Source organism: Gorilla gorilla, chromosome 11 (assembly GCF_029281585.2).
Source record: "Gorilla gorilla gorilla isolate KB3781 chromosome 11, NHGRI_mGorGor1-v2.1_pri, whole genome shotgun sequence".
NCBI lineage: Eukaryota > Metazoa > Chordata > Mammalia > Primates > Hominidae > Gorilla > Gorilla gorilla.
Window position 1 is genome coordinate 120,744,509 of NC_073235.2, and position 27,989 is coordinate 120,772,497.

Sequence of the window (27,989 nt, forward strand, 5' to 3'; positions counted from 1 at the left end):
GCTCCAGCCCTCAGGGATTAACCAGCAGGCAAGGGGCAGAGTGGGCCAAGAGGAATAGGAAGAACCTCAGAACCTTTGCAGGAAGCAGCTTGGGGCGAACATGGTAGGTGTTGAGTCATGGGTGTGAGGGAGGGGCATAGTGTGAGGGCAGAGCATCAGGCTCTTGGTTCCCCAAAACTAGCAGGGAGGCGGGGCCCCTGCAAGTGCTGTATTAGACAAAATAAGCTCACTACCTTACACGTCAGCCCATAAGGCAAGGTCCCTAGGAAGCTCTTCCTTCACCTGAGCTGAGCTTCCACCTCTGAGTCTCCTCTTCCTTCAACCAAACAAAAGTCCTTTCTGACCCCTCTTGATACCTGCTCCTATCTGGGTAAAAACAGGAGCCCGAGGGTCCCCAAACTCCAAGGCTTCAGCCACAGCCCATCAGAGGCCAGAAGTTGGTCACAAAACAATAGTATTTTCCATGAACCCATAAGCACCCCACCCCAGCCCCGCTCCACCTGGCCACCAGATTCGCTGTACTTATACTTTCTGGACACCGCCATCTCCCTGGGAAATTCTGCACTGGAGAAAAAGTGCAGAAAGTGAAGCATGAAGAAGTATGGGATGAGGGATGGGGAAGCAGAGCCAGAAGGGCTCAAGGCCAGGCGCCTGGAAGCAGAGGGCCCCAGGGTGCCTCCTCCACCACCAAGAACCTTCAGCTCCTGGTTACAGTGCTGGCTCCCAGCTCTGGTGATCGGCCAGACTGGCTGAGACCCTCCCCAGCCTGGACCAGCCCACTCCTCTCCAACTCTCTGCCCTCCATGGGCAGCAGAGTCCAAGCCAACCCCAGGTTGGGTCTCCAGTGCTGATCCCATTCGGGGCTCTCCCACCCACCTCTCCATCTCAATCCACATCCTCCCTCGCTCCCTCCCACAACCCTGGGCCAGAGGTTTCAGGCAGGGGGTGCCCCAGCTGTAGCAAGTACTGAGGTCCAGGGAGAGCTGGAGTTGGGGATACAGGAGTGGCCACCAGCTGGCAGGGGAAGGTGCAACCTGAGGCCAAGTCTGAGCCACCATGATCTTTACCCACCCCAGGCAGCTTTAGGAGGGGAAGAGAGGGTGCTCCCCCTACACCTTCCCCACTGGTGCCATGCTGAAGGGGAAACTGGGGCTTCCGGAAGAGAAGTCCCTGTGCCCAAAGACCCTGGCACCCTAGTTTCCAGGTCCCCCTCCTATTCCCATCCCACAACCGCCTGCCTGCCTGCCCTCCCCCTCCAGTTCCTCCCCACCCAGCACCCATCCTATCCCCTAACCCCATCCCCTCCCCTGCAAGGAGCCCAGCCTTGAAGCACAGCAGGCTTCTCCGGGTCCCCCTTCATCACCCCGATCCCGTTTCCTCGTCTAGAACAGTGGCCAGCCTAAAACATCTGGGCAGGCAGTCCTAGCGCAAGTTCTGGATTGGGGGTTGGGGGACAGACACTGAGGTCAGCTCCATATGGATTCTCCAGCCTGGGAACGAGTGGAGAATCATCTCATCTTTGTGAGATGAGAGGAGCCATTTTCAACATCCTCCCACTCCTTCTCACCCACACCCAAGCCATCTCCACATCGAGTCCTTTATCCAAAATTAGTCGTGGCCCCACTCAGCCCTCTCCCTGGCCCACTGCAGGCAGGGCATCAGAGTCAGAGAAGGAGAGGAGGGGTCGGGGGAGAGGGAGGGACAGAGGGGAGGCAGCTTCAGTCTGTTCATTAACCACCTTGATTGGCCATTTCTGCCCAGAGGGGTGAGGAAGGAGTAAGGGCTTGTGCTGGGGAAGGTGCAGGGGGCGCTCCTGCCAGGCTATGCCCAAGGGCAACGGAGCAGGGCCCATGCTTTAGAGTGGAGATGGAGACAGTGCTTTGAACCCTAACCTTGCCGGGCCTGCCAGCCCCACTCACTCACTCACCTTTCCTGTAGAGGAGCCACTGAATGAGGTGGGTGTCTGGGACAAGGGATTCCCAGGACAGGAGTGGTGGCTGGTGGTGGGAGTAGCGGCTGTGGCTGGCAAGAAGCTGGTTTCCCAGAAGAAGGCAGCGAGTGAGCCTGTGTCCAAGCAGGGAGCGGGGTGCAAGGAGCAGAGCTGGTCCCAGGGCCACTGCTGGGAGCAACTGAGCAGAGGGCTCTACTAGTGGGGTTCCCTCCCAGACCAGCCCAGGAGGCAGGTCAGCAGTGCACCACCTCCTTCCAGGAGTCAGCCAGGAGTGGGCCCCCTCTGCCAGCCATGGCCTCCTTTAACCCCTGCAGAGCCCTGCTGGCTGCACTCTAGCCGGGTCTGGCCAGGCCGTGTCAGGGCACAGACACCTGGGGCAGGAGATCACCAGGGAATGTGGCTGCCCCTCCTTCAGCCACTGGCCCAGCAGCCTCCCTGGGGACAGGAGGGGTGGGGCCAGAAGACTTGGGGGACAAGGGGGGTGGGGAAGGGGACAGGGAGGCATCAGGGCCTTGAGAGGGCCAGGACCCCATAGAAGAGACACAGGTGCAGAGTAATATCCAAAGTGCTGCTAGGTGGGGAAGGATGGTTGCTGAGATGTTGATGATGATAACAATATAGCAACTGTCAACTTTTCTTTTCTTTTTTTTTTTTCTTTTTGAGAAGGAATTTTGCTCTTGTCACCCAGGCTGGAGCGCAGTGACACAATCTCAGCTCACTGCAACCTCCACCTCCCAGGTTCAAGGGATTCTCCTGCCTCAGCCTCCCCCGTAGCTGGGATTACAGGCGCCCGCAACCACACTCAGCTAATTTTTGTATTTTTAGTAGGGACGGGGTTTTGCCATGTTGGTCTCAAATTCCTGACCTCAGGTGATCTTCCCGCCTCAGTCTCCCAAAGTGCTGGGATTACAGGCGTGAGCCACCACGCCTGGCCAACTGTCAACGTTTCTACAGCACTCTGCTTTATGCTATTTCCAATTCACTTTGTGATTGCAGGCCAGGAATCTCACTTCTTTTTTAGTTTAACTTTTTATTTTAAAATAATTATGTGTTTACAGAAGAGATTAAATGACGGTACAGACAGTACAGGTCTCATATACCCTCCACCAGCTTTCCCTAAAGGTAACGTCTTACATTACGTGCCACATGTGTCCAAACTAACTAATTTGCATTGCTGCAATGCTATTCAGAGGACTGTGAGCCTTATGAAAATGTCACCATATTCTGAAATGTCTGTTATCTGTTCCAGAACCCAATCCAGGGTCTCACATTACATTGGATTGTCACGTCTTCATAATGTCTTTCAAAATGTGACAGATTTTCAGTTTCCTTGTTCTTTCACAAACACCACACTGTCTTGATTACTGTTGCTTTAATGGTAATTTCTAGACTCTGAGAGCTGAGGATACCGATACACCTGTGTGTTCAGTCAGTGGGAATTTCGTACACTTTTCTGTATTTACAAAATATTTCAACACACTAATACAGACAAATGTCTGAAGCCGCCTTGTCAGTCACCATCTCTGTGAGATGAGAGGGGTCATTTTCAACTTCCTCCCGCTCTTTATCACCCATGTACAAGCCATCTCCGCATCCGGTCCTTTCTCCCAAGTTAGTCGTGGCCCCACTTAGCCCCCTCCCTGGCTCATAATGTCTCTAACCCCAGCCACTGGCACCACCCCACAGATGGCTGCCCCACCTCCCGGGCCCCTTGCTCTGCCTTCTGCCCTCCCAATCCATATACACACAGCACACATGGGAGGGCTCCAGGAGAGCCAGGAGAGGAATGGGGGCATGTAAGTAGCAGGACTGGCAGTAGGAGTGCCCTGGCAGGCAGCCCAGATTTCTGGGTAGCCACTGAGCCTTGGCTCCTGAGGGGATCAGCACCCAGTAGATGTTTATCCACCCCAAGAACGAGGGTATCACACCTCCTCTAGTGAGGGCCCAGGTGATGGGTGCAGGCTGCTCTTCCCTAAGCCCCTGAAGAGGGGAGCCCCGAGCAGCAGCAACCCCCACTGGAGCCAGAGTCAGGGCACAGCAGCTGGGATGGAGCTTGTTCCCCACAGTTAGAGGAGGGAGGGAGTCACAGGCAAGCTCCAGGCTCTCCCAAGAGGCCGCTCAGAAACCAGCTCATCTGATGCAGGCAGACACTCATCCCCATCCCTGTCCCTGCCACTGTTGCACACCAGCACACACACCCTCCCCTCCTTCTCTCCTTGATCATCCACCTCCAGTGCCCCTGGCACCTCGCTCCATCCCAGCCCCACTGACTGTCCCTGCTCCTGCCCACCCTCGCCTGGCCCAACAGGCACCCCCCCATCCATGTCAAAGCTGGCTGTGTGGGAGGTGGGGAGGCAGGGACATGGGGTGAAGCAAGGAGACCCACCAACAGGGAGTCCTGAGGTCACAGGGACCTAGAGAGGAGTTACCCATCCCTGGTGACGCCAAACACCTCCTCTTACTCTCCCAGGGAGAAACCAGCGCCACACCTGTACCAGGCATAGTGGTTCCCTGGCAGGCACCTTATCCAGAACAGACACCTGCCTCCCAGCTCAGACCTGGAGGAGGGCAGAGGGCTGAAGGACAGCAGGGGACTGGAGGAGGGCAGGGGACTGGAGGAGGGCAGGGGACTGGAGGATGGCAGGGGGTTAGAGGAGGGCAGGGGACTGGAGGGAGGCAGGGGGCTGGAGAAGGGCAGGGTGCTGGAGGAGCACAGGGGCAGGGATCCTGGACAGGGCTTCAGACAGACTGAATTGGGAAGGCAAGAAAGAGACCAAGGGTGCAAAGTGAGACGCAGCAGGGAACAGAGAAAGGGAAGGAATGAGGGAAAGACAGGGACGGGAGACAGGGACATGACATGGGAGACAGAGATGGGGGTTGCAGCCTCTGCATGGGGGATATAGGACGGAGGAGAGGGCAGACGGGCTGGGGCATCCCTTGTGCTGGTTTTTAGATGCGGTTCCTGGGGTTTGTGAAAACAGCCGTCCTCCCAGGCCCCTGCTCCTCTGCCCCAATACTAGCCCCTGAGGCAGCCCAGCCTGGAGAAACGAGGACCCGGCATGGAAAGACCCCAGCCTCAAGGAGGCAGAGCACAGCCAGGATGGGGAGCCCCAGCCCACCTGGGAAACCCGCCTGGCCCATTGCTGGGCACAGGATCTCACTGGTGGTCTCACATCCATCCTTTTGGGAATGGGATCAGGACTAGGGGTTCGGCACTGGTGACGAGCACTCAGGGGGACCGCTCAGCTGACTGAGGTGGAGAAGGAAGGAGGAGCATGGTGGGACCCTCGCCCTGCCCTCCCCACTCTGGAGCGCTGCCTCACAGCCCAACCAAGCGACACGGAAGAGACAACCACAGGAATAGCAGCTGCGGAGCTCCATGGCCTCCCTCTGCCCCCTGGTGGCGAGAAGGAAGAAAAGCAAGAGCAGGTGCTGAAAACGAAAAGGAAACTAGCAGCAGTCCCAGCTACCACAATGGATCAGCCCCCATTTGGCCAACAGGTGACTCTACCCCAGGTCGGCCTGAGAGGACCCATCCCCCATCTCACCATTCTGCCCCAGCGCCCTGGATCCTGCCTCTACCACTTCTTCCCTGCAGCGTCTGCTGTTCCCCCACCGCTGTGAGCCAGGTTCCCCCTCCAGGCTGCTGGGCTGGGACTGAGTCACTTCTTCCCAGGCTGTAAATCCTGGGACTGCTGTGCAAGGCAGAGTCACTAGGGACGGACTCAGGCAGCAGAGCTGCGCTCTCATGCCCCAGCCAGCCAGGTTCTCCTGGGTGAGTAGCAGGGAGACCCCTGGAAGTTACGGGGATAGAAGGGGAGTGATGCCAGGAGCCAGGGGAGGAAAATGCATGGCAGAGATGAGGGAGAGGAGAAGACACATGGAGCCGTTCATGGATTTCACACAGGATCTGGGCTGGAAGGGGCTGCCGAGACCATCAGTCCAATCTTTGGTCTACAGGTTGGGAAACTGAGGCTCAAGGAAGGTGAGTGATTTGCCCGAGATCACACAGTGAGTTCATAGCCAGGCCAGGATGGAGACCCAGGTCTCTGGACTCCTGACCCCATCCTTCCTAAATCCCATGCTCCACCCACCTCCCTCATTTACCTCCGTTTCCCTCTCCCCTTCCCTCCACTGTGTCCCACTGCTGTACCACTGCCACCCCACCCCAAATTCCAGCAGCCACAGCCCAGGAGGCAGGACACCTGGGCTTTCCACTCTTGACTCTAGGTCTTGACTGGTCTTGACTCTAGGATCTCAGAATAAGGCCACCAGCTGTCAGGGCCACAGTGTCCCTCTCTGGGCCCCAGGACCCATGGGGAGGAGAAGAGGATGAGATCCCCCTGGAGAGAAAGGCAGTATTACAACCAGGCACCCTGCTCCCCACACACACGCAGCATCTGCTCAGCCCCAGCCCTGGGGCCGTGCTTTACTTCTGCACCCTCTCCTCAAAGAACACACATTTTCCATTCAGCTGGGGTACAGGAAAGGATGAGTAGGTGTCTCGAGGAGAATGAGTACCAGGCAAGGCTAGGGGCACTCCATGGGGAAGGAGTGGACACCCCCAGCCTAGTGTCCACATAGCATGAGCCCTCACGGGGTCGCTCACACCAAGTCAGGACCCAGAACACAGGCCCTGTGGGCACAGACACCTGAGTTCAAATCCTGGGTACATCTGTGATGTTGGATAAAAGACTTACCCTCTCCAACCCCCTGTTTCTCCTGGTCTATAATGGAGGTAATAACCTCCAGGATTATGTGAGGATTGAATGGGACAAGGACATCAAGTGTTAGCACAGTGTCGTCACCCAGGGACTGCTCAATCGGTGGAGGCCACACCATCATCTTCACACGCTGGCCTACAAGATAGAGCTGGGATTCTCCCCCTACTAGGTAACTTGCTATGTCACCCAAGATAAGTCACTTTCCCTCTGTAGGCTCTGCGTCCTGCTTTGTGTAAGGAGAGAGCTGGGCAGTGAGGCCGAAGGTCCTTCCTGAGCTCACAGTCCAAGTCGCAAGGAATCACATCATTTCCAAGTACCCATGGCAGAAGAGGGAGCCATCCTCAAGGTCACCAAAGACCTAAGAGGTGAGTGTGTCCTGAGAGATGTTCTGGGACTGAGTCATGGGAGAAGTCAGGGTCTGGGAGCCCCTCCCTCAGCGACCTGACATCTGCCATCCTCCCAGCAGCTGCCGTCTCTGCCATCCTCCAGGGCTATGGGGATGGGCAGGGGCCAGTGACGGACACCAGTGCCGAGCTGCACAGACTCTGTGGCTGCCTGGAGCTGCTGCTGCAGGTGGGACCTTCTCCTCCCCTTCCCCATCCCTCTCCCCAGACCCAGATAACTGGTGGGACATTCCTGGAAAATCAGGGAGGAGCCACAGCCCCCTTCCTTACCATGCACTGTGTCATCTCCCTCTCCCTCCTGACACCTAACCTCACTCTTGGAGTTTGTCACTGCAGCCTAAGAAGTGAAGTGGGGCAAAGCAGGGCTGGAAGGGACCCGGGCCTGGTGGTGGGACCCAGGCCTGGGGGCAACCCCCACTGCTTAAACCTTCAGAGGCATTGATGTCCTAGGACTGGCCCTTCCTGCTGCTACTCAGAGCCCCAACTATGACCAGCACCGCTTTTATTGAATACCTGCTATGTGTCAGGCTTCAGCCTCTATACGCCTGGCTTTATGCAATCCTCACTCTCGCCCTCTGAGATGCTTGATGTCCACCCCCCAACACCCCGACACACATCTTCCTACTTCTCCGACTTCATCTTTTGCCACCCCGCCACTTATATACTGCACTTCAGCTCCCCTGGCCTCTTGGATCTTCCTGGAGCACACCAGTCATACTCCTGCCTCGGGGCCTTTGCTCGGGCTCTCCCCTCTACTTAGAATGCTCTTCCACTGGAATGCACAGCATACTTTCTCAGCTCCTTCAAGCAGGAAGGCTTTTCTGGGCACCCTAGATTTTCAACACACATGCCACACACACCACACACCACAGCTACCACAATGGATCAGCCCCCATTTGGCCAACAGGTGACTCTACCCCAGGTCGGCCTGACAGGACCCATCCCCCATCTCAGTGTTTTCCATTCTCTTTCCTGCTTTATTTTTTTCTCCGTAGCAGTCATCACTATCTAACATACTCGATGCTTTACTTATCTCATCTGTTTGTTGTCTTAACTCCTTTGTCAGGGCCGCAGTGTCCCTCTCCGGGCCCCGGGACCCATCGGGAGGAGAAGAGGATGAGATCCCCCTGGAGAGAAAGGCAGTATTACAACCAGGCACCCTGCTCCCCACACACACGCAGCATCTGCTCAGCCCCAGCCCTGGGGCCGTGCTTTACTTCTGCACCCTCTCCTCAAAGAACACACATTTTCCATTCAGCTGGGGTACAGGAAAGGATGAGTAGGTGTCTTGAGGAGAATGAGTACCAGGCAAGGCTAGGGGCACTCCATGGGGAAGGAGTGGACACCCCCAGCCTAGTGTGGATCAAGACGTAAGTATCAAGATGTAAGTTCCATGAAGTCAGTTTGTTCATAGTTGTATCCCCAGACACACAGAACAGGGCCTGGAATATAGCAAGAGCTCAATAAGGGCCTCTGAATGAATGAATAAGAACACTGAGGCTCAGGGAGGTCAAGCCCCTTGCTCGTGGTCACACAGCCAGTAAGGACAGGGCTGGGTTTGGATGCCGGGTGTGTCTGCAGGAGCCCTCTCCTCCAGTACATGTCCCCTCAGCAAGCTAGAATGCAGGGTGTGTTCTAGGAGGAAGCATTTCTACACTTTCTTTGCCTCATTTTGGTTCTAGTTTGACCAGAAAGAGCAGAAGAGCTTCCTGGGGCCTCGGAAGGATTACTGGGACTTTCTCTGCACTGCCCTACGACAGCAGCGGGGAAACATGGAGCCAATCCACTTTGTCCGTTCCCAGGACAAGGTATCCAGGGCCAGGCAGCAAGAAGGCTGACGGGGTGGGGGTGGACATAGGCCTGCTCCTTTTCCCCCACCCTGCTCTACCGACCATAGACCCCTCACCTGCTCTGCATGTCTCCTAAGCCCTGCCCACAGCACCCCTCCAGACACCCTTTTCCTCCCATGGCCTCAGGTCCCGCTGCACCCTTCCCATTGCCAAGCACTTCCAGTTCCCCCTCTCTGTGTTTCCTGGGTGCCCTTTGTCCTAATACTGCCCCCCATTCTGCCCCTGTGCACTCTGCAGTTGAAGACCCCTCTGGGGAAAGGCCGTGCCTTCATCCGCTTCTGCCTGGCCCATGGGCAGCTGGCTGAGGCCCTGCAGCTTTGCCTCCTGAACTCAGAGCTCACCAGGTGGGGCTGTTGGGACATCCTCCTGCCGATGCCATCTGAGCCACTTTCCCTCCTTTGTAAAAGAGCCCTCCTTTACCCCCCACAGATGGCTTTCTATCAAGGACAGTTACAATGAGAGTCATGAAGGAAAAATCAAGGGAGAAAGGGCAGAGGGAGGTTGGAACCCAGGAGTCCTGGGAGCATCAGGGTTCTTGGGCCTCCTGCTCCTGAAGGGCCACAACTCTGCCTGGGGAACAGCCTCATGACGGTGTGTAGTGGAGGCTGCTTTGTTGAGGTTGAGCTGGGGTGGGGGTGGTTGGGGCAGGGGGAAATAGCACCAGGGTCAAAGGCCAAGGGTTCTGATCGCTGTTAACACAGGGAATGGTATGGACCCCGGAGCCCTCTGCTCTGCCCAGAACGCCAAGAAGACATCCTGGACTCTCTCTATGCTCTCAATGGGGTGGCCTTCGAGTTGGACCTCCAGCAGCCAGACCTGGATGGAGCCTGGCCCATGTTCTCAGAGTGAGTGGGTGCAGCCAAGAGAGAAGCCTCTTTTGACACCTGGTCCCATGGCCACCAAGGGTCCCAGGCAAGCCCCAAGCCCTCAGCCTCCAGCCTCATCTGTCTCTGCCTCCTTTTGCTCCATGACTTTGGATCCTTCTAGCCCTCGATGCTCCCAGTGCAAATTCATGGCATAATGCTGCCTAGAATATGCACTCACTAATGACTTCCTGGGTGGTTGAGGTGGAGGGCTGGAGGATGAATGGATAGCGGGATGCTAGGAGGGAAAGTACGGATGAATGGAAGATGGGATGCATGAGGGTGGGTGGGCAGGAAGGAGGAAGTGTCATGGGATGAATGGGCGAGTGGAAAGATGGGATACCCTCCATCTGAGGACCAAGCCCAACACTGAAGAGAGGCCCAGGGTCCCCCTGCCTCTTTCACTTTCAGGTCACGCTGCTCCAGTTCCACCCAAACCCAGAGAAGGAGACCCAGAAAAAACAAAGATGCCCCAAAGAAGGTGCCTGTGCCCTGCCTTCACTCTGAGTTGCCTCTTCCCCATCTCCTTGGCATCCTCAAGTTGAGTAGAAACTGAGCTTCCCCCTCTGAGTGTACAGAGAGCCCTGACCCTACTGGACAGACAGAGCAAGAGGCCAGTGTGTGGAGCAGGGGACTGGAGAGCTGCAGAGGAGGAGAGGGCTCCTATTCCTGGGGTGGCGGGGACACTGGGAGAAAAGGGAACTCTAGCACCCTCTGCCGGAGCCACTGGGCCCAGACAAGGAGAAAGTGCTATGAGGGGCGGGCCACTGAAAGCTTCAGGAAACAGATGAGAGGGACACCCTATGCTGAGTCCCCTGCACTGGACAATTGACACACGACTCAGTTCAGTTCAAGAAGTGACTAAAGACCCAGGTTGCCTGGTTGAATTCCAGCCCCACCCCTTACAAACTATGGTTCTTGAACAAGTTACTTGTCCTGCCCCATAGGGATATTGTGAGGATGAACTGACACAACTCACATCCAGCACTGCACAGGGCTCCTGGCTACACGCTCCCCACATGACAGTGTGTGGTCACCGTCATTGTTGTTATCATCATCCCACAAGCACATTTTGCACCCCCACCAGCTTCCAGGCACTGGGTACAGATACTATTAGTTCTCTGGTCCAAAAAGTTCAGGGTCTCTTCGTGGAGATAGACCATTAAAAAAAGCATTGCAATATACAAGTTCAGTGTAAGTGACACAGAAATGAACAGAGGAACATGGGAGCACAGAGAAGGCTTCTTGAGAGGTTGCTCTTAGCTGAGTGTTGGTCTAGTCGAGATTTCATCACAACCCTAAAACCAGGTATTATCATTCCCATTTTGCAGATGAAAAAACTGAAACATGACGTGTAGTTCAGGAAGAAAGATTAAAGGAAAGGAGTGGGAGGAACTTAGGGGGAACCAGATCAATACCTAAGACCCAGGTGCAGGAGGGAGAAGGATGTGGGCTGCGGGAAGGGACAGAAGGACATCAGGATGCACTGCTGTCCCTCACCAGACCAAAGCATGGCACTTAGATCACCTGGGTGTTGCTAAAAGTCAGATTTGGGGTTTGATAAATCAAAGCTTCCAGTGAGAGGACCTGGTACCTATCTATTTAGCAAGCTGATTAGATTAGCACTGTGGCCTAGTCTAATGGCACCAGGTCAGTGAATTGGTGCTGAGAGGGATGACTGGTTTTGGGTCCTCTCCACAGATCCCAGCCGCATATGGAGGGCCTGAAAATGTCCAGATTGAGGACTCACACACCAGTCAAGCCATCTGTCTGCAAGATGCACCCAGTGGACAGCAGTTGGCAGGGCTTCCCAGGTCCCAGCAACAAAGGCATCTTCCTTTCTTTTTGGAAAAGAAGGGAGAAAATTCCAGGAAACATAGGTACCCCCAGAGCATGTGGGAGCCAGAAGGGGAAGAGCTTCAGCTAGACCAGGAGGAAAGAGCCCCATGGATTGAGATCTTCCTGGGGAACTCAACACCCAGCACCCAGGGACAGGGGAAGGGGGCTATGGGCACTCAGAAGGAGGTGATAGGGATGGAGGCTGAGGTCACAGGGGTTCTGCTAGTTGCAGAGGGTCAGAGAACAACAGAGGGGACTCACGAAAAGGAAGCAGAGTGGAGTCACGTCCAGAGGCTGCTGATGCCCAGCCCCGGAGGGGCTGTAGAGGGAGCAGTATCAGGGAGCAGGCAGGGGTCGGGGGGCTCTAGCATCCTGGGGGAGCCCTGGGTCCTTCAGGGACACGCAACGAAGGAAGACTCTACCGTGGAGAATCCACAAGTGCAAACAGAAGTGACCCTTGTGGCCAGAAGGGAGGAGCAAGCCGAGGTGTCCCTGCAGGACGAGATCAAGGTGAGAACAGTTGAGCTCCATACCTGGTTATTTGCCCCTGTCTGACCTGGCCCACAGATGAGGGTCTGCAATGGTAGCCTGGGACCATTCCCTCCCACGGGTCAATTTTTATTGGCCCACTCAGGATTATTATTTGGGGATGCCTTTGAAAGCCATACATTCTTCAGGTCCCCACAGTCCCCGCCTCTCCCTATTGCCCCATGCCAAACCCACTTTATTCGGCAATACTTCTTGCCCAGCCCCAGTAGGCTTTGGAGTTTGAGATCCCTTCCCAGCAGTTCTTCCAGGCAGTCACTTCCTCTCTCCAGTTCCATTTCCTCATGATGGTAAGTCTCTTCCCCAAATCTAAGTTCTACTGTTGCAGAGCCCACCTAGTTGCTCCTGCGGTGGATGCTTCTCCTGGAGGTCACTCAAGATTGTCACCAAGCCTCCCTTCGGCCTCCACCCAGGAACTTGCAAGTTTCTGAGTTTACAACTTCCACCCTTCAGTGAAGGAAGAAACAGTGGCCCAGGCACACCCAGAAGCAGGGCCTAGGACAGAGCCAGGCATCACAGCTCCCAGCACTGTCCCCAGCCCTGCCAGGGCATGGCCTGGGGTCTCTCGGGAATGTTGTTCAGGTCAGCCCCAGCACTGGGGTCTCTGCCCTTCTCCTTCAGCCTCCTTCTGCCCTCCTTCCACCCCACAGAGCCTCAGACTTGGGCTCCGGAAGGCTGAGGAGCAGGCCCAGCGCCAGGAGCAGCTGCTGAGGGAGCAGGAGGGGGAGCTGCAGGCACTTCGGGAGCAGCTCAGCAGGTAACCTTGGCAACCCACAGCACAGGGCACCTGGAAGTGCCCCCTGAGTCCTGCTGTCAATCACGGTCAAGCCAGTGAGGTCTTGTGAGAACCTCCCATGCACCAGGCCCTGGACTGGGCACACCTTTGGGATCTGAGGCCTGCAGGGCATTGCTCCTGATCCCAGGGCTCCACCCTCCCTCCTCTGTGCATCCCTTTCTCATAGGTCTCCCAGAGCAGGAGCAGCCCCAGGAAAGGCCCCGCCTCCTGGCCTGCTTCCTTCCCACCCTCACCCCTGCATCCCTCTGCTGCCTCCCGTGGGCAGCTCCTCTCTCTTTTCCACCCTCTCTGCCTCCCTACTCCACTGGACTTCTTTCCCCCATCTCTTTCTGTCTCCCTTTTTTACTCAGTTTCTTTGTGTCTCATTTACTTCTTCCTGTTATGCCACCTCTCACCCTCTCATAATCATAGCTATCATTTACTAAGCATTTACTACATCCCGGGCACTGCTGTAGGTGCTTCTGCGTAACACCCTTATGAGATGAGTTCTATAGAACCCCCATTTTATAGAGGAGGAAGCTGAGGCTCAAAGATGCTGCGCAATTCACCCACCATTGGCTAGTTAGCAGGGGAGCTGAGATTCAAGGCCTGCAGCTGACTCCAGAACCAGTGGGCTCAGACGCCCCCCTCAGGCAACATGTCGAGTGTCTGCACTTCAGTCTCTCCGTTTCTCCTGCTCAGTGTCTCTCACCATCCAGTGTCTTCATCTTCCATCATCACATTGACCTCAGGGGCCCACAGCACACTGTCTGTCTCTACCATCCCCCCTCAGTCCTCAGTCTCTCAGGTCTCAGTTTCTCTCTCTCTCTCTCTCTCTGTCTTTCTTTTTGTAGACACGAGGTCTCACTACATGGTGCAGACTGGTCTCAAATTCCTAGGCTCAAGCTTCAGCCTTCCAAAGTGCTAGGGTTACAGGCATGAGCCACCACACCCAGCCCATAATTTATTTTTTAAAGTCTCTTCTCACTGCAGAGATCTTCCGTGGCCTGACTCAGCCTCTCTGTGTCTCTCTCCTGTCGTCTCCGGGTGCGTCAGTCTGCCCACCTGCCCCTGTCTCTCTCTCCCACATGGCTAATACCTGCCCCAGGTCCAACAGACACCAATCAGACCCCAGCAGAGCCTGAGTAGCTGTGATTCAGCCTGAATCACTGGGAAGCCTGCTGGCTGTCTGCTTCGCAGGTGAGAGAGGCCCAGGAGCCCAGAAACCAACCCAAAAAGACCCCCAGGCTCCTCCCACTCCACACTCAGCTGAGCACACAGTGTGGTCGCAAAGGTTTCCATGATTCAGGGCCAAATGACCATGGGGGTTCTGCCCACACAAGAGTCTTCAAGGGTTCAAGGCAGTCTGGGAGGAGCAGCTGGGAGGTTGTAGAGAGATGGCCTGGCCCTGGCTGCTCCTCTTACTGGGGGCCCTGTCTCACAGACCACAGTGCTCCGGCCACCTGTCACTCATCATTCAGTCATTCCACAAACACCCTGTGCACCCACTCTGAGCCAGGCCTGTCCTAGGTACGGGAAATCCTCTCACAGACAAAACAGGCCAAACGCCTGCCCTCATGGAGCTTGCATTCTAGTGGAGGAGGCAATAAAAGTGATTAGCAAGTAAAGTACCTAGGATATCAGATTGGAATAAGTTCTAAGAAGAAGACATAAAGCAGACAAGAGGAATGGGACATGTTGGTATGGTATTTTACATTTTAATAAGGTAATATGGCCAGGGAAGACCTCCCTGTAAAGGTAACATTGACCTAAAGACCTGAAGGAAGTGAAGATCAAGCCCTTTGACTATTCGGTAGAATGTTCCAGGCTGCGGCAACAGCAAAAACAAAGGCCCTGATGGAGGATGGGCAGGGCAGGTTCTAGGAACATCCAAGGAGGCCTTCCGGGCCCCAGTAGAGTGAGGGAGGAAGAGGATGTGGGAAAAGGTCAGGTGAGCCAAGGAGGCAGGTTAGGGAGAGCCTACAAGGTCATCGGAAGTGCCTTGACTTTGACTCAGAGGAAGATGGGAGCCACTGAGAGCTCAGAGTAGGAGAGAGACTTGACTTTTTTAAATGTCAAAAAGATGTTTACATGCTTTTTCAAATGCTTAACAATTAAATGGTTTTTAGTATATTCAAGAGTTATACATCCACCACCTCAATCAATTTCAGAACATTTCCATCTCCCCAAAGAGAAACCCTGTGCCCATTAGCAGCCACTCCTCATTCCTTTCCCGGCTCTAGGTAACACCAGTCCACTTTCTCTATAGATCAGCCTGTTAGAGGCTGGCATGTTTTTTGTTGTTGTTGGTTTTTTTGTTTTGTTTTGTTTTGTTTTTGTTTTTGAGACAGAGTTTCGCTCTTGCTGCCCAGGCTGGAGTGCAGTGGCGACATCTCGGCTCACCGCAACCTCCAACTCCTGGGTTCAAGTGATTCTCCTGCCTCAGCCTCCTGAGTAGCTGGGATTACAGACACCTGCCACCACGCCCAGCTAATTTTTTGTATTTTTAGTAGAGATGGGGTTTCATCATGTTGGCCAGGCTGGTCTCAAACTCCTGACCTCAGGTGATCCACCCACCTTAGCCTCCCAAAGTGTAGAGATTACAGGCATGAGCCACGGTGCCCGGCTTGATGTGCGTTTTAAAGGCCCCTTGGAGCTGGCCTGTTAGCAGGCAAGCTGAACACAGAGAGTCCAGCGAGGACCCTGCCATGCAGGGGAGAGTTGGGGTGCTCAGACTGGGCTGGCAGCATGGAGCAAGGAGAAGCTGCTGGGCTTTGGATGAAGTGTGAAGTAGAACTTCCTGAGGAATTGGATATGCTGTATGAAAGAAAGACAGAAGTTGAGAATGACTCTAAGTTTTTTTACCTGATCAGCTGGAAAGCTAGAGTCACCATTAACTGAAGTGTGTGGGCTGTGGCAGGGCAGGTTTGTAGGGAAAGTTCAGAGCTTGGTTTTGAACACGTTACGTTTGAGATACCTGTTAGACATGTCGGACGGGAGCCGCTGGGCAAGCAGTTAAGTGTGGAACTCAGGAGGGAAGTGTGCGCTGGGAGATCGATCCTGGAGTCCTCAGAGTAAGGACGGTGAGTAACAGCTGACCCTGAAGCTCAGAAGAGGATGTGCTACCCTGATGCCTGGGAGCCAGGGAGCTAAGGACAAAGCTCACTCCCGGGAAAGGAGCCCGTGGGCATCAAGCTGGTGATGAGTTCCTCAACACAGAGAATAGAAGTGCTGAGGGACCCATTCATTCCATGGACATTTAGTATGCTTCTACAATGGCCATGAGCAGGTGTGGTGAGCAAACTTGGCCCAGCCTGCTCTAGAAGACCTGGGACAGATTCACAGATAGCAATCCAATGGCCATTGGATGGATGCTAGGGAAAAAAACAAAGTCAGGGAAGGGCGCGGAGAAAGACAGGATAGTCATTCAGACTGGGGGCCAGGAAGTTCTCTCTGAGGTGACATTTGAGCAGAAGCCCCAACCACATGAAAGACTGGACCATGCAAATATCTAGTGAGAAGTGCTGTGGCCAGGGGAATGTCCGGAAGACATGCGTTTGTGGACAGGCAGGCCAGCTGCATACGGGGTGTGGCTGAGCAGAGGAGAGAGGGGCAGAGCCGGAGCCAGGGGCCTCAAAGGCAGAGTGAGGCGCCGGAATTCTTCTCTGTGCTACCAGAGGCTGGGGCAGGTTTTAGAGCAGGGGCGTTTCTCCATCTGACTTCTGTGTTTAAAGGCTCACTCAGGCTGTGGTGTGGAGGACAGTGGAAGGGTGGTAGAAGTCCCGTGCAGAGCACAGGCTGGGGGCAGAGGTGAGCCACAGCTGACCTGAAGGCGGCAGGCTTCAGGCAGGCCCATGGGGCTGTGAAAACGGACTTTGGGCTGAGACATGGGGCTTCCAACATCCACCTCACAGCTTTCTAGCTGTGGGCCCCTGGGGACAGTGGTCTGCCCTCTCTGGGCCTCAGGTCCCTGATTTGCAAAAGGAGACGGTGGGATAGCTAAGGTTCCTCCTCCCAGCTCAGGTGCTCATGGGGCCATCTTTCCAAGCAGGTGGGTGTCCTCTGCGCTGGGAATAAGACCTCAAGCAAAAGAAATTAGGACAAGCATCAGCCGAAGACGTCCTCAGGATGGGGAACTAGGCAGATGTCACATGACCCGCAGCCCCTGCACAGCAGCACTGAGCTCCTTTGGGTCCTGCCAGGCTCCATCAGCATCCTTCCCTCCCTCCCTCCCACCTGCTGCCCACTTGGCACCAGTGCCAGGAATCACTGGTGATCAGGTCCTTACCTGGGTGAAGGTGTAGGGAGGCAAAAAGAGTTTTGATTTGGGCTGGCCTGTGTCCAGATTTCTGCCCCCTCCACTCATCAATCTGTGTGACCCCAGGCAAGTGTCACCCCCTCTCTGAGGTTCTACTTTTCTCTCTTGTAAAATGAGGATTATATTATCTGTCTCTTAACATTGTGAAAACTAAATGAATGGGGCTATAAAACACTAAGCTCAGGACTGGCATATAGTAAGTGCTCAGTAAACTAATTCCTTCCATGCTTCCATGTCCCCTCATGTGCTAGGAGTATCCATCACCCCCTGATTAAAATACTTCAGGGGCTCCCCATTTCACTGAGATTAACATCTACTTTTCCTGGGCCACTGACAGACAGCTCGGGTCCTGCCCACCTCCCCACTCTTCTCCTACCTTCCCTGCCCCCTACTGCCCTTTGTGGCAGCCCAGATTCGCTCATCTTCTTTCAGTTCCTCAAACAAGCTCAGCTCCTTCCAACTTGCAGACCTTTGCATGTGCCCATGCCTGGCTCTATATTGCTGACTTTTCATCTTCTGGGTCAGCTTCCATTTCACCTTGTCTGAGAAGCCTCTCCAAGAACCCTCCCTGGTCTCTGTCTTAGCCTCTCGTTTGTCTCTGTCATAGCACTTAGTTTAGTTATTTTATGAGTCTATCATTTATTTTACCCCTGCCCCAAACACTGTAAGATCCATAGGCTCTGCTTTATTCCTGGCACCTAAACATCCCTTGGCACACAGTAGGTGCTAAGTAAGTGTTCTCTCCCACCCCAGAGACACATGTACACACCACGGTGATCACATTAAGGGCCCAGGATCACAGGGCAAGTAAACTGGCTCAGGAAAATTAAAGTCAGCAGCTAAGAAATGAGGTGCCAAAAGACTAGAATGTTCATTAAAATTAAAAACATGGCCCTGCTTCGTGCCTGAGCACCAGAACGCTCTTGGGGTTGCAGTGACTGAACTCTTTGGAATGTCAGTGGCTGGGCTGCTGACAGTTTGATGTCATGGCCCACCCCACTTTCTTCCCTGCAACATGCTAAAAGGGGGTGTTTTAAAATTACATGTTCAATTCATTGTCAAGCCTCTTGCAAGCCTCTTCCGCTCAAACACACTCAAGCCCCAGGACACACACTGGCACGGACACGTACATGCTTCCTGAGCGCTGGGACTCTCACGCATGCCACCTGCCATTGCAACGTCCTCCCAGCTGAGCCAGGGGCCTCCCAACTGAGCCAGAGGCTGGGCCCTGGGGCCAGGTCTTTTTTATTTCCAGTCCAGTGGTCTTCTTGGAACCTTTCAGAAAACCACTACAGACAAAAAGAAAAACCAAGAGTGGAGCTGAGAAGCCACCAAGCCCAAAACTAAAACAAATTTAGGAAAGCCATATTTTTACTATTACTTTTTTAATTGAAAAGACAAGGTAACATAACTTTTTAAAATATTTTAAAGCAAAACACCACCCTAAATCCTTCACTGCTCCCCTTCCACACACAATTATTTCCAGCTGGGCACTGACTGACCATCCAGCCTGGGTTCCCAGGCATCTGCCTTCCCTCCAGAGAGCTGCCATGATGGTGAACACACCTTTCAAGAAAGTTACATTTTAAATGGAAATGTTTAAAAACAAAGCCGGGAGGAGGAAATGTTGGCTCATCCCCTCCCTCTAAAGGAACACTCAAGGCAGGGCCCTGTTTTCATTTCTCTGAATGGTTGGTGAGGAGTCAGTTCGCAGCTGTCAGGCCACACACACTGTGCAGTTCAGTGTGTGGTGTGTGCATTGTATGTGTGTGTGTAAACACACACACATTGTGTGCATGTTGTGTTGTGTGTCTGCATTATGGATGTCTGTTGTGTGTGTTGTGCAAGTGTGTGTTTATATGTTGTGTTGTTTGTGTTCTGTTTATGTGTGTGGTGTGTGCATTATATATGTGTTGTGTGTATTGTGTTGTGTGTGCGTTATGTCTGTTGTGATGTGTCGTGTGTTGTGGTGTGTGTACGTATTGTATTATATGTATAAATTATATGCATGTAGCATTGTAAGTGTGTCTTCTGTGTTGTGCGTATGTGTTCTGTTATACTATGTGTGTATTAGGGTGTGTGTTGTGTTGTAGGCATGTGTGTGCTGTGTGTAGTGTATATGTTGTGTTGCGTTTTGTGTTGTATTGCATGTGTGTTGTGTTGTGTATGTATTGTGTGTGTATTGTGTGTGCATGTTATGCATGTGCATTGTGTTGTGTGATTGTGATTGTGTGTGGTGTGTACGATGTGTTGTTATGTGTGCGTTATGAACATAGGTAGTGTTGCGCTGTCTCTGTGTATGTTATGTTGTATGTGTTGTACTGTGTGTTTTGTGTTGTGCACATGTGTTTCTGTGTTGTGTTATGTGTATGGGTTACATGTGTGTTGTGCATACAGAGTTGTGTGTATGTGTTATGCTGTGTGTTGTGTATGTGTTGCGTTGTCTGTATGTGTTGTGTGTGTGCCGTGTGTTGTGTGCGTTATAATATGTAGGGGGTGTTGTGTGCTGTGTGTTGTATTGTGTGTGTTATAATACGTAGGGGTTGTTGTGTTGTGTGTATTGTCTTGTGTGTATATGTTGTATGTGTTGTGTATATGTGTTCTGTTGGGTATTGTATCTGTTGTTATGTGTTGTATTGTGTGAGTGCATTGTGTGTGTTGTATTGTGTTTTGTGTTGTGTGTATGTGTTGTGTTTTGTGTGAATGTTGTTATGTGTATGGGTTACATTTGTGTTGTGTTGTGTATATGTTGAGTTGTGTATGTGTTATATTGTGTGTTGTGTATGTGTTGTGTTGTGCGTATGTGTTGTGTGTAGTATTGTGTGTGTTACAATGTGTGTGGGGTTGTGTGTGTTGTGTGTATTGTATATATATATGTTCTGTTGGGTGTTATGTCTGTTGTGTTATATTGTATTATGTGTATGCATTTTGTGTGTGGTGTGGTGTGTGTTGTAGTGTGTGTGTGTGTGTGTGTGTGTGGACTTCAGCTGCCGGGGGCATCACCAGCGTCTCCCATGGGCTCCCTCTCTGGAAGAGGCTCAGCCTAGCTCAGGCACAAAGGCTGAGCTTTGCCCCCCCCCGAGAACTTAGTCTTCCTTCTGTACCCAGGTGTCGGGAAGAGAGAGCCGAGCTGCAGGCACAGCTGGAGCAGAAGCAACAGGAGGCTGAGAGGAGGGATGCCATGTACCAGGAGGAGCTTGGAGGGCAGCGGGACTTGGTCCAGGCCATGAAGAGGCGGGTGTTGGAACTGATCCAGTAAGGACTGGGACAGTGGGAAAGGGGAAACAGATGGGGGAACGGTAAGGGATGTGGAGCCCGGAGCGTGAAAATTCTACTCCACTCACAACTCCCAAGCAGGGTTCTAGACCTTTTATATAAGCTAACCTTTCTGTTTCTTTTAGCCACTCCCTGCTGTTATCCCCATTTTACAGAAAAGGAAACTGAGGGTCAGAAATAAGGCAGACTTGGCCAGGCGCAGTGGTTCACGCCTGTAATCTCAGTACTTTAGAAGGCCAAGGTGGGTGGATAATGAGGTCAGGAGTTCAAGACTAGCCTGGCCAATGTAGTGAAACCCCATCTATACTAAAAATACAAAAATTAGCCAGACATGGTGACGCGTGCCTGTAGTCCCAGCTACTCAGGAGGTTGAGGCAAGAGAATCACTTGAACCCGGGAGGCAGAGGTTGCAGTGAGCCAAGATCACACCACTGCACTCCAGCCTGGGCGACAGAGTGAGAATCCATTAAAAAAAAAAAAGGCAGACTTAGTCATCTAGGACACATAGCATATAAATTGTATAGAGTCCCCTGAAAATAATGCACACCCCCACCCAGACCCACCCCCACATACACACACCTACTAAGGTTAGGGAGGAGAAAGGAACCATGGGTTAAGAAGGAATTGGGAGAAGGAGGAAAAAGACACCAGGGAGAACCCAGAGGTGATCATGTGTCCTACACCTGCCTGCCCACGGGACTTCCTCAGACCCTGGGCCTGTGGACCTGCCCTGGGTCAGCTGTCCTAGGTTCCAGACATTGGGCTCACCAGGGTCAGCTCCAAACCACTAAGCTCACTGAGAGATGGGGAAGATGCGGAAAGCATAGTTCTTGCCCTTTAGTTGAGTAGAAAGAGAGTTCACATACATATGTTATCCTCTCATACAGTTCAGGAAACAAGAGACCAGTGGACTCAGGTTCCATTAAAATTTGAAGGTTGCTAAGGGTTTTTTGTTTGCTTTTTTTTTTTTTTTTAACGGAGTCTCGCTCTGTCCCCCAGGCTGGAGTGCAGTGGTGCCATCTCAGCTCACTGCAACCTCTGCGTCCCGGATTCAAGTGGTTCTCCTGCCTCAGCCTTCCAAGTAGCTGGGACTACAGGTGTATGCCACCATGCCAGGCTAATTTTTGTATTTTTAGTAGAGATGGGATTTCACCATGTTGGTCAGGCTGGTCTTGAACTCCTGACCACAAGCAATCCACCCAGCTCGGCCTCCCAAAGTGCTAGTATTTCAGGTGAGGGGTCATTTAGAACTAAATCCTCTCACACAATATCCAAAAGGTATTAAGGGTGAGAAAGAGGAGACATCAACTTGGAAATGACAAACAAATAATTTAAGGAATAGTTTCTCCAAAGAATTTACTGTCAATTGGGAGGAAGAGAGATATAAAAAGTGAAGTATTGACCTCATGAAAGAATTTAAGGTAGCCAACAATAAAAGACATATAAAAAGTGAAGTATTGACCTCATGAAAGAATTTAAGGTAGCCAACAATAAAAGACATATATATATGATTGTTAAAGAAAACTAGAAAATTAAATGGAACATGGCCAGGTGCAGTGGCTCACAGACCTGTAATCCCAGCACTTTAGGAGGGCGAGGTGGATGAATCACCTGAGGTCAGGAGTTCGAGACCAGCCTGACCAACATGGTGAAACCCTGCCTCTACTAAAAATACAAAAATTAGCTGGGCGTGTTAGCGGGCACCTGTAATCTCAGCTATTCAAGAGGCTGAGGCAGGAGAATCACTTGAACCCAGGAGGCGGAGGTTGCAGTGAGCCAAGATCGTGCCACTGCACTCCAGCCTGAGTGACAAGAGTGAAACTCCATCTCAAAAAAGAAAGAAAGAAAGAAAATTACGTGGAACGTATAATAGAAAACAAAACGTACATATCCCCAAAGTGTTAGGATTAGGGTTAGCATTAGAACTCAGCACTGAGCATATTGGTAGCAGGATCAAAAAGGGAAAGACAGAGTAACTAAATCTCACTTCCCATCCAAAGAAAATATGCTAGTTCATCAGCACTAGTTTCCCAGTGCAAAGGTGATTAATCACAGGTTCTCAGGCAGGAGACATTAAACTATGTAATACAATGTCCCTGGCAGAAGCTTATGGAAACTACAACCCTAAGCAAAAAAAACAAAAAGAAAAAGGAAAAAAAAATAGCCACTAAGGTTGACTTCTGCGTCAGGATGGTGGACTGCCCACATCTTATCTATTCTCCATCCTGAAATTTCTCTAAAATGACTATAAAAGACTAAAACTTAAAACGAAGAGAAAAGTGGAGGAGCTAACCACAGAGGAGAGATTTCAGCTAATTTCCAGAAGTTGGAAAATGGTTGGAGAAGTGGATACTGTGTGAAGCCCAAGTTTTTTGTAGGATCCAGAGATCCCAGAGCCACACATGGCAGAAGTGAGATGACGAATAAAGTCATTAGAAAGAGCAATCCATACCTGCTGCCTTCTGCCTGCCTCCCCACATGCAGAATATCCAGAACTCAGGGGCCTATCTCCCAAGCAAATGATCAAAAGATCCTTCACTAAAGGAATTCAAGTGCCCCAAATAAAAGACCAGTTTGTCCTGGCATTTGGGTGTCTGGTTGTAGCAGGTAGCTCCCTGCCCAGTCCCCACTAAAGGGACGCTACTAGTCAACCATTCCTGTCCACTATTCGGAGTTCTAAACAGATTTTATTGCCTCTTTCTTACACATAAAATGACAACCAAGGATCCCCAGATATTTGAGGAGAGTCTAGAATATAAAGGGAAGAGATGAAGATAAACAAAGGAAAAAGATCCATCTTCCATGAAACAGGATGCTATAAAAAGCAACTGTCAAAAGATGAAAAACATTCTTGGAAATTAAAAATTAAATTAAAATTATGATCACTGAATTTTTTTCAATTCACTAAAATGATTAGAAGAGAAAGATGAGGCAGTCTCTTAGAAGGCAGAATAAAAAGCATAGAGAGATGGGAGTCAGGAGAGAAATAATTAGACATACAGATAATCAGTCTCTGAGTTCCAATGTCCTTTCTAACTGTGAGGAGAGAAACAAATGAAACATAGCAAAAATTAAGATGTAAGAGAATTCCCCAGCTCTGATGGACACAGATCTTCAGATTTGAAGATTTCACTGAGCAAAGGAATGAAAAACAAAACAAACAAAGCCCACAGTTAGATACATCATTATGAAATTTCAGTAAGACAGATAAGGAGAATGTCCTAAGATTGTCTAGAAAAAAAGACAGATCACCTATAAAAGAAGTAGAATCCAACCACGTAAACAGTCTATGGTGCAATTCTTTTCAAGTTCTGAGAAAAACTGACTTTTGCCCTAGAATCTTGTTTCCAGACAAACCATGAATTAATTGGGGGAGGTGGTGGAGTAAAGACATTTTCACATAGACAGATTTCAGAAAATTTGCCTCCCACGTAGTCTTTCATAGGAAGTTAGTTGAGGATGTGCTCCAGAAAAACAAGGAAGTAAGCCAAGAAAGGAGAAGATGTGGAATTCAGGGAAAAAAAATAGCTCTAGCCTAGGAGAGAAGAAAAGGGAATTCCCAAGATGACAAGTGGGCAGCAAGCCCAGGGAACAGTCAGTCTAGACTGTAGCAGAAGGACCAAGGACTCAGGAGGAAGGTTTCTGGAGAGAAAGGGAATCAAGAGAGCACCTGAAATGATGAAGAATTGGGAGGAAAATAATATGTTAAAGGCAAGTAATGCAAGGAAAAAAGAAAGGCAATTAAAAACTCCCAGAAAACCAAAAGCCTTCCAAGAAGGAAAATGTTGTAGAAGACATCTTAGCTCTTTGGGAAGAAATATATATATGTATTATCTAATAATGTAAATATTATTCATTAATTTTTTTCAGTGTTGGAATCAACTTAAAAGCAAAGCACAGAAAGCAATTATGTAATTATAGAAACAGAACATAAATGCTACCACCTTAACAATATTATGTATAGAATAGAATCCAATAGAATGTTCTATAAAGGTTGTATATTTATGCTGTCCAGTATGGTAGCTGATAGTCACATGTAGAGATGGAGCACTTGAAATATTGAGCTGGTGCAACTAAGGAACTAAAGTTTTTATTTTATTTATTAATATTTTAATTAAATTAAATGTAAATAGCCACATGTGGGGTAGTGGCTACCATTTTGGATGCTGTGAGAAAAGATGGCAAGTTAGAAGGTGGAGGAAAGAGGTGAGATGAAAGGAAGAGACGCTGCACCATCATATTACAGAACAGGAGTCATAAGGATACTACCTATAGTTAGTAGATGAAGAAATAAATATGTGAGTATATTCTGTAAAAATTACAATGGTAGGCTAGGCACAGTGGCTCATGCCTGTCATCCCAGCACTTTGGAAGGCCAAGGCAGGTGGATCTCCTGAGTTCAGGAGTTTGAGACTAGCCTGGCCAACATGCTGAAACCCCATCTCTACTAAAAATACAAAAATTAGCCAGGCATGGTGGCACATGCCTGTAATCCCAGCTACTTGGGAGGCCAAGGCAGGAGAATCACTTGAACCCAGGAGACAGAGGTTGCAGTTAGCCAAGATCATGCCACAGCACTCCAGCCTGGGTGACAGAGGAAGACTCTTTCTCAAAAAAAAAAAAAAAATTACAATGGTAGCCAATAGAGGAACCAAAAATAGGAATATAACTGTGTTAGGAGGGTGAGTTAGTGAGGATGGTAATAAATAAGCTAAATCCTCTGATATCAAAGGGAGGAGCTCTATAGAGAATGTTCTCTATTGGTAAACAAAGAAGGAGATATAGGAGCATATTACTTAAATTTGGAAGTAATTTCAAGGAGAGAAAGCAAAAAGATGTCAGAAATGGTTTGCCACTGAGAACGAGAAAGAGAGGGGAGGCCTTTTGATATGAGCACTTTTGTACGATTTTATTTTTAAATCATATGCATGTATTATTTTGATAAAAATTTAAAACAACTCGTCTTCCTAAATATCCTTACAAGAGGGAGTGAAGGTGGGGAATGGTGGTTCATGCCTGTAATCCCTGCACTTTGGGAGGTTGAGGCAGGGTTCAAGACCAGTCTGGGCAACATGTCGAAACCCCATCTCTACAAAAGATTAGCCAGGCACGTGCCTATAGTCCCAGCTACTCAGGAGGCTAAAGTGTGAGGATCACCTGAGCCCAGGAAGTAAAGGCTGCAGTGAGCTGTGATCATGCTACTGCACTCCAGCCTGGGCAACAGAGTGAGATGCTCTCAAAAAAAAAAGAAAAGAGAAAAGAAAAAAGCAGTGAAATTAGTTTTGCAAGGGCATACATGTAAATAAATACAAGACAGTTTGTACTAAGTGCCAGATAAGAGACAGTAGGCAAGATGTGCTGTAAGTGTCTGGAGCAAGAAACCCCAGGGGCCTCTGTGATCAGGGAACACTCCTTTGTGCTTAAATAATGGGTCCTTAAATCATGGGTCAAGGTTATTTTGGGCAAAGAGGAGGCCAGGTGTCAGATGCATTCTGATCTCTTGCATGTGTCTCTCACTGTCTCTTCATTTCTCTCTGTCTTTCTCTGGCCCCTATGTCTCTTTCTCTATCTCTCCATCTGTCTCCATATCTGTCTCTTCTCCTCTGTCTCCATTTTCTCTGTCTCTGTGTCTTTTTCTCTGTGTGTGTCTCTCTCCCTCTATATATCTCTCAACTTCTCTATGTCACTCTCTGTCTCTCTCCAATCCTGTCTCTCTCTCTCTCTGTCTCCCTCTCTCTCTCTCTCTCCCTCTTTCCCCTTCTCTCCACCCCTCTCTCTCTCTGAGTAACCATCTTTCTCTGTCCATCTTTGTATCCCTCTCCACTGCTGTGTCTCTATCTGCGTCTCTGCTCTTGTTTCTGTCCCTGTCTCTGAATCTCTTTTTATTTCTGTGTGTCCATGTGATTCCCTCCATCACCCTCTCTGTCTCTCTCTTCCTCTCTGTGTGATTCCCTCTGTTCCTCTCTGTCTCTCTGTCTGGGTCATTTCCCATTTCTATCTTTTGATCTCTGTCTCTGTCTGTGTCTCTCCACCTTCATCCCCCCATCAGAGAGAAGGACCGCCTGTGGCAGAGGCTCCAGCATCTCTCTTCCATGGCTCCTGGGTGCTGTGTGGCCTGTAGCAAGATCTTTGGCCGATTTTCTCGGCGGTATCCATGCAGGTAAAGGGAAGGACACAGAATCCTCCCTCTGGGACAGCCCAGTTTCCACCAGCTGACAGCCCCCACCCACCCCAGGGAAGGGAGGGACACAGGAACTGGGTGTTTATAAAAGGCCACTTACAGCTGACTACTCATTCTACCACATCTGGCTTCCAACACTAAGCAGAGCCACAAAGGAGAAGAGCAGAAGGATCAGATAAGGAATGGGGTCCGGGGAGCGGGATTGGGTCCCCCTCCAAGAGCTGATTGAGAAATGGGCCTCTCATCTGGAAGGGAGCATCTGTACAGCGTAAGCTGCTCCCCCTCCTTCCTCTGTGAGCACAGTGCTAGGACCAGCCTTGGGAGAGAGGAAAGTGAGCCACCAGGAGAAGCTGCCATGTGGAGGTGGAGGCTCTGGAGGGGTCGGGCATCAGGACACCCTTCAGGAGAGGGGAGACCTCCTGAGACAAACCAAGGGCATTCCACTGGGAGATGAGAAACAGATGTCTCAGGTGGACCTGAAGATGCTGGAACTCCATGACCTCAGTGCCCACTTGGGGAAGTGCCAGCTGCAGAGGCCGCCCCATGCTTTCCTGCCTCTGCCTTCCAGGCTCTGCGGAGGCCTGCTCTGCCACGCTTGCTCCGTGGATTACAAGAAGAGAGATCGCTGCTGCCCACCCTGTGCCCAGGGAGAAGAAGCCCAGGTCACCTGACCAAGACCAAGACCAGCCCATGACTGGCCTCCCACCCGCCTGCCCATCCCACTCAATCCACTCCCTGCCCGTAGCTCTTCCCAGCCCTCTTGTTTGTCCAGTCCTCATTCTAGATACTGAAGATCTAAGGCACCAGCACTTCTGTGGGCAGAGTAGGGTGTGGGGAGTGGTTCCAGCCCTGCAACTACCACAACGAGCCAGCTGACTTTGGCGAAGCTCTCAGTGCTCAGGGCTTCTTCTCTAATGTTAAGAGTCGGGCCCCATCCTCTCTAAAGTCCCTCTGGGCTCAGCAAATCCATGACTGTGGATAAGACCCCAGCAGCCCTGACATTTCTCCTCCACACTCCCCACTCACCCAGCAGCGGTGCCCACCCTTCCTGATTCACGAGAAGTGAAGCCTGCACTATCTTGGACTCTCCAGCAGCTTCCTGTCTGGAGTCAGCTTCAGGGATCTGTGTTTGTGTTGCTGTGTTTCTTTTTATGTTTATTGAAGTACTACTGACATATGATAAACATCACAGTGTACAATTTGATGAGTTTTGATTTTAATAAACACCAATGAAACCATCTTCATAAACATATCTATCCACC

General features: G+C 51.1%; 1 protein-coding gene across 1 annotated transcript; it reads left to right on the plus strand.

The window, feature by feature from the left end:
- The first annotated feature begins 5,630 nt into the window (after window positions 1-5,630).
- On the plus strand, window positions 5,631-27,966 carry RUFY4 (RUN and FYVE domain containing 4). The gene is made up of 13 exons (XM_063694692.1): window positions 5,631-5,726; window positions 5,859-5,936; window positions 6,889-7,040; window positions 7,142-7,248; window positions 8,762-8,887; window positions 9,167-9,273; window positions 9,631-9,774; window positions 10,204-10,273; window positions 11,494-12,141; window positions 12,828-12,934; window positions 20,379-20,525; window positions 26,596-26,706; window positions 27,296-27,966. The coding sequence occupies exons 3-13, from the start codon at window positions 6,995-6,997 to the stop codon at window positions 27,396-27,398; spliced, it is 1,716 nt and encodes a 571-aa protein (XP_063550762.1). The 5' UTR covers window positions 5,631-5,726; window positions 5,859-5,936; window positions 6,889-6,994; the 3' UTR covers window positions 27,399-27,966.
- The last annotated feature ends 23 nt before the right edge of the window (window positions 27,967-27,989 follow it).